The 8,851-nt window shown below is 34.9% G+C and overlaps 1 protein-coding gene across 4 annotated transcripts; it reads left to right on the top strand.

Moving 5' to 3' along the window:
- The first annotated feature begins 3,249 nt into the window (after positions 1–3,249).
- On the top strand, positions 3,250–8,366 carry LOC107842474 (type I inositol polyphosphate 5-phosphatase 4). 4 transcript variants are annotated; one of them, XM_016686340.2, is made up of 15 exons: positions 3,250–3,443; positions 3,880–3,947; positions 4,053–4,140; positions 4,522–4,590; positions 4,727–4,814; positions 4,897–5,001; positions 5,088–5,712; positions 5,793–5,986; positions 6,139–6,247; positions 6,359–6,507; positions 6,640–6,909; positions 7,013–7,090; positions 7,170–7,247; positions 7,621–7,820; positions 7,929–8,366. In XM_016686340.2, exons 2-11 carry the CDS (start codon positions 3,918–3,920, stop codon positions 6,860–6,862), a joined length of 1,680 nt encoding a protein of 559 aa, XP_016541826.2. In that variant the 5' UTR covers positions 3,250–3,443; positions 3,880–3,917; the 3' UTR covers positions 6,863–6,909; positions 7,013–7,090; positions 7,170–7,247; positions 7,621–7,820; positions 7,929–8,366. The 4 variants fall into 4 exon arrangements, with proteins under 4 accessions (XP_016541826.2, XP_016541828.2, XP_016541825.2 ...); XM_016686342.2 differs by lacking the exon at positions 3,250–3,443 and having other exon boundaries at positions 3,451–3,947; positions 7,026–7,090; XM_016686339.2 differs by lacking the exon at positions 3,250–3,443 and having other exon boundaries at positions 3,451–3,947; positions 7,627–7,820.
- Positions 8,367–8,851: the final 485 nt, after the last annotated feature.

The following is an 8,851-nucleotide window of genomic DNA, read 5'->3' as shown; positions in this document are numbered from 1 at the left end:
GATGGAAAACCGAATCCTCACCAACAAGGTGAAAGTTTCGCCAACCAACCAACTAAGCTGCTAGATTTCCTGCTAGCACAAAATTCAGGTAAACCAACTAAACTACTGAGATTTCCTAATAGCACAAAGTTCAAATAGTCAATCAACCGAGCTACTAAGATTTCTAGTAACATAAAACTTTTAATTTCAATCAAGATTTACTTTTTCCATGAAATCAAGAATGTGGGATTATGCAAAATTCACTTAGTAACACACATCTAACATAATTAAAACTTCTTAACTATACAACCACCAATCTGATAAATCCCTAAACATAATTCCCAAAAATACAACAACTTTGTATTATGAGTTAAAAACTTAAACGTAAACAACATAAATAGATTTAAATACCCAGTTCAAAAATAACACATCAAAAAAGGATAAAATACATGTAAATGACAAACTGAATTTAGTAGTAACTTACATCAACAATGATGTCAATTAAATTTGAAGGCAAAAGTCCAGAAGAGTTGGAAGCAACATCCAGTGAGAGGCGCTCTATTTCCATTTTTTTTGTTAATGAAGTTTGAAATTTTGAGAGAAATCGGATGAAGGGGAAGAGGAGCAAGAGAAAGGGTTTTGAGAAATGAGGAAAAAAGATGAACGAGAAGGAATAATTGACAAAAATTCTGGAGAAAAAAAGGAGAAATTAAAAAAAATCTAAATGAAGGTTAAAGATAAATATATTTAAAAAAGGAAAAAAAAAATGAAAAAATAAAGAATGGTTGAAAAAAAAGGAAAAGAGTAAAAAAAAATAAAGGTTGAGACAAATAAATTAAAATATGAAAAATAAAGTTAAAAGGAAAAATAAAAATTGAAAATAATAAAAATCACAATAATAAATTTAAAGGAAAAAAAAAGAGTGAAAAAAAGTAAAATAATAAAAGTAAAGGAAAAATTAAAAAGTGAAAATAATAAAAAATAAAATTGAGAAATAAATGTGTATGAAAAAGTTAAAAATATATTTGAGGTGTGAAGGGACAAAATGGTACTTTTAGTATATTAAAAAGTAAGGAAGACTATTATTCAAAGACATTCTTATTTGAGTCAAATATCTAAAGCCACCTATATTTGGGTCTATGACATGTAATTTTTTGAATTTCGGATGAGTTAGGAGCCTAATAGGTACAGACTTTAGTTGAAGAATTTTAGTGAAATTTTGGGACAACTTAAAGTAGCTGTTGATGATTTAAGCCTATAAAATAATAGATAAAAATTGATGATTGGGATAAAGTAGTTATGGTGGAAGAGTAGACCTGTCCAAGCTAGTATATCAAAATTCCTAACAAGAATATCCTCAACGTGCTTAACTTCTTCTTCCTTTTTGTTTTTGTACGACTTCTTCAACTATGACTTCATCTCTTTGGCTGGGACCGGACGGACCTCTTCATTGTTTAATTTCGCTATCACTTGCAAATTTCCCAGGATTTTAATTTGATAGAGACTCACCAACTGTTTTCTTCAAGATTTTCTCAATTAATCCACCTAGCTAGCTACTTCTTAATTCTGATAATTCTCAATTACATTCATCAAATTTTATTTTAATTAAGAGGAATAAAATGTATACAATGACTAACTTAAAAGATTTTCCTCTATTTTTTTTTTATAGGACTTTGAATTAAAAGGCCAAATAAGTTTGTCAATTAAGTGGGACCTTCAAGTTTTAAAAATTAGGTAAAAGAGACAAAAAAAGTTTCAATTTTTTTTTTTTAAAAACATTTTTGCCTGAACAACTAAAAAGGTTGTCTCAACAACTATAGAAGTTATCTCAATAACTATCAAAGTTGTTCGATAACTTTATCAAATTGTTCGTCAACTGTGCAAAGTTGTTGGACAACTAATGCGGTTATCGAACAACTGTATCAGTTGTTTAAGAGACTTCATTTTTTTAACTTAATAATATTGTGGGACCCACTTGACACCTTTATTTAATTAAAGACTTGAGAAAGGTCTTTCAACTCATTTTTCTCATCTTTTTAGCAAATGATCTATCAAAATTAGTCTCTCTGCCGATAAGGTCTACATACACTTTACCCTCTCCAAACCTCACTTGATAGGTACGGAGTTATAATGCTCTTACCACTCATCAAGTCACTCGTTTATTTAGTTGGGTTGAGTCGGATTAGATAAGGGTAGTGAGTTTTTTTTCTTCAAAATTGGGTATTTTATTTTGATTTAGAGTTTTTCATCCAAATTAGGGGTATGTGTGACAGGTTTATCAACACCAAATATAAATATGACCCTATCATATAGCCTTGGGTAAATTTCGTCAATAAATAAAAGTTGATGAATATTTTTAACCCTTTTCGCTACAAATTATTCCTGTGAATTATGCTCAATATCGAGAACATAATAGGTGGATTCAAATTCAAAGATTTATCATATTCTTGCAACTTTACATAAGACAGATTAATTTCTAGTGGAGAAGTTAAACACATAAGTTATTCGTGCTGTCACTCAACATAGAGCTGTGTATATAAGATTGTCAAATGGCTGAAAATGGACAAAAAAAAATCACTTGGAATTTATGGACCATTTGGACAAAAACTCACCAAAATTACCGAGTCCATGCATCTAATGACAAGAAAAAAGAAACAGAAAATATTTGGATTATATCAATGAGATGTTTTAAGAACAAAGACCCTGAAATAGGGACAAATGCCTTTGCTTCTCAAGACACAAAGTTTAGTTTGAGGCAATACAAATCCCTCTGGTTTTGTTAAACAACGCAACAAACCAACACATTGTTCTCTTGTTTTGAGTTTTAACATAAACCAAGTTGAGAGAGACAAAGAAAACATCCTTCAATTTTCCTTTTTTATTTTTATTCTTTTAAAACCCTGACGAAAATTCACAGCTGCTACCTTTTAGGTGTAGCTTACGTAAACTTGCTCATGTACAATAGCTCGCAAATCACATCAGAGATATAAATTCACTAGACAAGTCTGGTGCCACAAACTCAATCGAGAAGACATTGACACTAATAATGGATCTCTAACCTCCCTTATGAAGTATCACCACCTGCTGCACCAACTCAGCACCCTTGATAGCGGTTTTTAATTTTTCTAAAACCCAAAAATCAACATTGGAGACTCAAAACAATTCCCATATTAGCATCCAACAAAAACAAAAAGAGAGAGCCTATCTTAGCTTCTCCTAAATCCAATAAAGAGCCCTTTGTATGCCGTTGAATATACTATTTTAGCTCATATATAGATAGGATTACATTCTATTTCATTCCAACTAATATTTCTTTTTAATGTGAGCTGTTTTTTCTACTATTCTTTCCCGGGTACTTCTATTGGATTTATATTAAAGTGAGAGACTTGTAAGAGAGTGTTTTTTTATTTGTTGCTCCCCTGCACTTTATTCCCCTTCAAATGTGGCTTGTTAACCAGAAAGAGGTATTGAAAATACAACATTTACATATAGTCCCCACAAAACTTTCTTTCTCTATCAAACATTGTCTTCTTTTTCTTCTATAATTCTTTGAATACAACAGTCATTAATTCTGTCTTCCCTCTTTAAGGTTCTTGATTCCTTTATAATTTCCTGTGTTTAGCTTGGACTGGCCAAACAAAGTAAAAATATACCAGCTGGGGTTCTTTCAATTTCTACAATATTTTTTGTTTGTATACAAAAACAGTGCACACCATCTGTCACATCTTCCTTATCCAGAATTGTTTGACTATAATCTCCCAATGTTCTATGTTTTTATGCTTCAAGATTTTTGTTTTTTGCTGATTCTTGGTCTTGAATGAAAAGAAAATTCCAAAGTTGAGTGATTCTTGGAGAAATTTGTTTACTTGTTGATCTTATTAATTCAAATCTGTACAATAGGACAAGTAAGGTTCAATCTTTTATGAAGTTCTAAAACAATGAGAGATGGGAACTCTAAGAAAACCAAGGTTAGTTTTTTCTTCTCAAGAATGTGGAAGCTGTTTCTTGCATTTGGTTTTCTTCCCAAATTTACCTCTTTTTTTTTTTTTTTGTGTTTTTGGTTCTTGATGAAGCTCTCTTGGTCCAAGAATCTGGTAAAGAAATGGTTTAATGTTAAAAGCAAAGCCGAGGATTTTCAAGCTGATGATATTGTCTATGGAGGTAATTGATTTTGTCCCTTTTTTTTCGAGAACTGAATCAAAAATTGCATTTTGAGTTTTTGAGGTTCTTGGAGTTTTTAGATAACTTTCACTGACTGCGATTGTCCTGTTTAATGGTTGATTCTGTATCAGTCACTGCATGCTTTTGTATAGTAGTCTTTGGAATCTAATAAGTCTGCCATTTTCATGTGCTTCTTTGAGATCTATTTCTTTGTTTTGTTGTTTTCTGAATTTGTTAGCCTATTGTTTTCTAGGTTTTATGTTTGTGTATTCTTTTCTTTCATTTTTCAAATATGTGAGTTATATGTTGTAACAGCAACATGACACAGCTTTATCCACTTTATGTCCATGCTTTATCCACTTTATGTCCATGCTTTTTCAGGTGTTGATGATGAATGGAGAAACAACTTCTCAGAGAGGCAGACATCCACTATCAAGAAAAGTAAAACAGGTTCAGTATCAAGGAACCACTAAGAATTACCCTTTGGACCACTTGTTTTTGCACAACATAAGCAAGGAATCAATGATTTTATTTTTCTCTTTTCACCGGTTTGCTTGCCTTCTGAATCTGCTAATTTAACTTATAGACAAGTCAAGTAGAAGGCATGCTGATCGTTTTCATCATAGTAAGATTGACCTTGACACTTCAGAGGTTACAGATGTGAATAACTATCGGTGAGTCTTTCTCATCGGTTCAGTTTTATTATGCTCAATTTTCAGAGCTGTATTTTTATGAAGTATGCATATTCTGGCTCAGGGTGTTTGTAGCAACATGGAATGTGGCTGGAAAATCTCCACCTACTAATTTAAGTCTTGATGATTGGCTTCATACCTCACCTCCTGCTGATATCTATGTTCTGGGGTGAGTAACAACCGATTGCCATGTTTAACCAATCCTTTTAAGTAGAAAATGACTATACTTATGAGTTTTGTTTGGTGAGTTGCTAGGTTTCAAGAAATTGTTCCTTTGAATGCTGGTAATGTTTTGGGCACAGAAGATAATGGTCCAGCTAGAAAATGGCTAACACTCATTCGAAAAACTTTGAACAGTCTTCCCGGAACAAGTGGCAGTTATCATACTCCCTCTCCAGTTCCTAATCCTGTTGTTGAGCTAGATGCTGACTTTGAGGGATCGGCAAGAGAAGAAGCCCCGACTTTCTTCCATCACCGCTCATTTCAAACACTAAGCCGTAGCATGAGAGCAATGGAGAGTGAAATGTCAATGCCACGGGCTCAACTTGATCGTCGATTTAGTGTTTGTGATAGGGCTGTGTTTGGAGGAAGGCCAAGTGATTATGACCCATATGCCCAATGGGGTGGTCCCTCGGATGATGAAAATGGTCCAGATGATTCACCTGTTACAACCCACTATTCCCCAATTCCGTATAGTGGTTCCATCACTTCAGAGGACAGAGGCAGACAGCCATCGAAATCAAGATACTGTCTTGTTGCGAGTAAGCAAATGGTTGGAATATATCTTACTATTTGGATTAGAAGTGATCTAAGGGATGATGTTCGCAACCTGAAAGTATCTTGTGTTGGCAGAGGATTGATGGGTTATCTTGGGAACAAGGTATTTTCCTTCTATGGTATCTTGTAAAAGTCTTGATTGCTTACATATGTGCGGAAGTGTTAATCTCACCATATTTGTAGGGCTCAATCTCAGTTAGCATGTCACTGCACCAAACAAGCTTCTGCTTCATTTGTACTCATTTAACATCTGGACAGAAAGAGGGAGATGAGCTGCGGAGAAACTCTGATGTCTTGGAGATTCTAAAAAAAACAAGGTTTCCGAGGATTCATGGCATTGGGGATGACCACTCTCCTCAAACAATCCTCGAGCATGAGTAAAGCCCTTGCTTATATCTGGTCAAGTTCACATTAATTTTTAATATTGACCATAACCTGACCTTTTATTGGTATTTACGATGATGCTCATTTCTCTGAAGTTGGTTCTCGTCCCATTTTATGTCCTAACTTTGGTTTTGCGCTTGTGAAGTCGAATTATATGGCTTGGGGATTTGAACTATCGGATTGCCTTGTCTTTCCGAACTGCCAAAGCACTGGTGGAGATGCACAATTGGAGGGTGCTGTTAGAAAATGATCAGGTATGTCATTCATATTCCACAAGCACTTTTCTTCTTTCCTTCATTTTCTTATTTACCAGATTTTATAGTCACATCAGCTCATCAATTGTAACCTTTGTCTTTTTGGCACAGCTACGGATAGAGCAGAGGATGGGACGTGTTTTTAATGGATGGAGTGAAGGAAGAATATACTTCCCTCCAACATACAAGTACTCAAGTAATTCAGACAGATATGCAGGAGAGGACACACACCCAAAAGAGAAACGAAGAACCCCTGCTTGGTAATCCTTCTCACAAGATCACTTTGTGTTTTTATATGCATAATGCACACAACTCCCTCCTATCAGATGGTTATTTATATCTTGTTCATGTTACATAATTGGACATGTTAAAATTATGACTTGTGAATGAAGGTGTGATCGCATATTGTGGTATGGTCAAGGCCTATATCAAATATCTTATGTTCGTGGAGAGTCCAGATTTTCTGATCATAGACCAGTTTATAGTATATTCTTGGCTGAGGTCGAGTCCATCAACCGCCATCATATAAAGAAAAATTTGAGTTGTGCTGGCTCCAGGGTGGAAGTTGAAGAGTTATTGCCCCAGTCATACCGTTATAATGGATATTATTACTAAGATACAGATCTTCAATGAAGTATCATATCTCAGGACTCCATATTCAGGTATGGTTCTTTATTTTGGATTCTGATGTTTAATTTTATACTTATTGTTGGTGAAACACTTAATATTTTCCATTAGATAACATCACCACTCTTTCTGAAGCAGCCGCTGCCTTTAGGTCAGGAAGTCAAGACTTGGAGTTTGGACCTGATGCTGCAAAATTTAGAGGAAAATTCTTAGCAAGTGAGTTTGTTTAATTGAGTTTATATGGAGATAATTTTCATTGAACTACTTAAAACTGAAGCTCAACAATGCTGAACAGGACACTGCAAAATGAGAGGACTTCAAAAGGGATAATTTTGCTCTATGATAAATCTGCATTTCTTCTTCCTAGAGTCAGGTAACACGCATACCTGTTCTTCCTAAGATAATGTTACATTTGTGCCACCGCATAAGTGTAAAATTTAACTGTTCAATGTGGTCGTGTCAGTGCTCTGAAGGGGAGCCTTGGAGTAACTGGTAAAGTTGCTGCCATGTGACCAGGAGGTCACGGGTTCAAGCCTTGGAAACAGCCTCTAGCAGAAATGCAAGGTAAGGCTGCGTACGATACACCCTTGTGGTGGGCCCTTCTCCGGACACCGCGCATAGTGGTAGCTTTAGTGCACCGGGCTGCCCTTTAATGTGGTCGTGTCAGTAATATGATTAATGGAAAGAACTTTTGTTCATCTTCAAAGATATGCTAAGGACCTGGGCTAATTTGCTTTGGAAAAAAGTTTCAGGAGTGGAGCAGAGCTGTTCTGCCAGATATAAGAAGATTCTTGCCATGTTATATGGATACGGTTACAGACAAGCAAGAACTAATTACGCAAAGATTCAGAAGCAGACCATTAGAAATGCTGAGATCAGTCTCTTTGTCCAAATGCAGCATAGATCAATTGTTACAGCTCTGAATATAACGATACGGTTATATCAGGTGATGATTCTGTAACAAAATGAGTGTATAGATGAACAATACGATTCGATAGTTCTCAATATTTTCTATTATCGTTATTCACTCTTCTCTCTTTTCATTTTCATGCAGGGCAGACATGGAGACTCTTGAAAAGTGCTATGGCTAAGCTAAGAATTGGCTTCTCAGGGTTCTTCATCTCTTTTGAGGATTAAAAACGAGAACAGCCTGATACAAAATATGATGAAAGCTGATGCATAGAGTCCTTCCACTCTTTATTTTTTGCGGGTGGGTGGGTGGGGGGGGGGGGGTGATAGCTATGCTCCTTTGTGTCTTTCATTCTGTTTGAAGAAAAAGAAACTTTGGCGTGTACTTATTGCCACAGACATATAAGGAGAGATGAAGATAATGTTAAGAGGGAGGGAGGGAGTGGGCATCAATGACATACTGAAAAGTGAACGTTTTCCTGAAAAGAAAAAGGAATCACAGTTTGCTTGGATGCTTATTTCTGTTTCTCTACATATCTTTGTACTATTCTCTTTTTTCTTGTTCAATTCATGAGTTTTTGTATGTTTGTGGATTGTCCCCAATAAGGCAAACTGAAAAAGGGTAGAAAGTGTTGATTACAATTTAAAACCAAGTACTAATGAAATTTTGTGGAAAGCACAAAGCAGGGATTGTGCTCTCTCAAATATATGCATTGTCAGCTTCTTTATTCGAATGCCATCAATTAAAGAATGCAGCAGTAATTACATATGGAATTGGGGCATTCGAAAAAGACGGTATAAATCTTTGGCTCCACTTTTTGTTTGAAGTGGGTATATTGAACTACGGTTCATCCATTTAAAAGCTTAAACTATTAAATACAACACACATTTATTTACTTAATTATGTCTTTGGCAAGCCACTCATGTGCAAATTTGGATTTCTTTTCCTGGGCTGTCAAAAATAGTGAAAAGATGAGAGGACTGAAGAATGAGTCTCAATTCATTGATCAAAATACATAAAAATACATCGGTATTTATATACAAGAGATTGCGAGATGAAAGGAAGTA

The sequence above is a fragment of the Capsicum annuum genome, chromosome 9 (genome assembly GCF_002878395.1).
Source record: "Capsicum annuum cultivar UCD-10X-F1 chromosome 9, UCD10Xv1.1, whole genome shotgun sequence".
NCBI classification, from domain to species: domain Eukaryota; kingdom Viridiplantae; phylum Streptophyta; class Magnoliopsida; order Solanales; family Solanaceae; genus Capsicum; species Capsicum annuum.
This window is presented reverse-complemented; position numbering and strand designations above follow the sequence as displayed.

Excerpts from the sequence above, each read along its gene's own strand:
- LOC107842474 (XM_016686340.2), top strand. The coding sequence starts at position 3,918 with ATGAGAGATGGGAACTCTAAGAAAACCAAG. Across the intron at positions 4,141-4,521 it reads TGATGATATTGTCTATGGAG|GTGTTGATGATGAATGGAGA; the intron begins GTAATTGATTTT and ends ATGCTTTTTCAG. Across the intron at positions 5,713-5,792 it reads TGGGTTATCTTGGGAACAAG|GGCTCAATCTCAGTTAGCAT; the intron begins GTATTTTCCTTC and ends CCATATTTGTAG.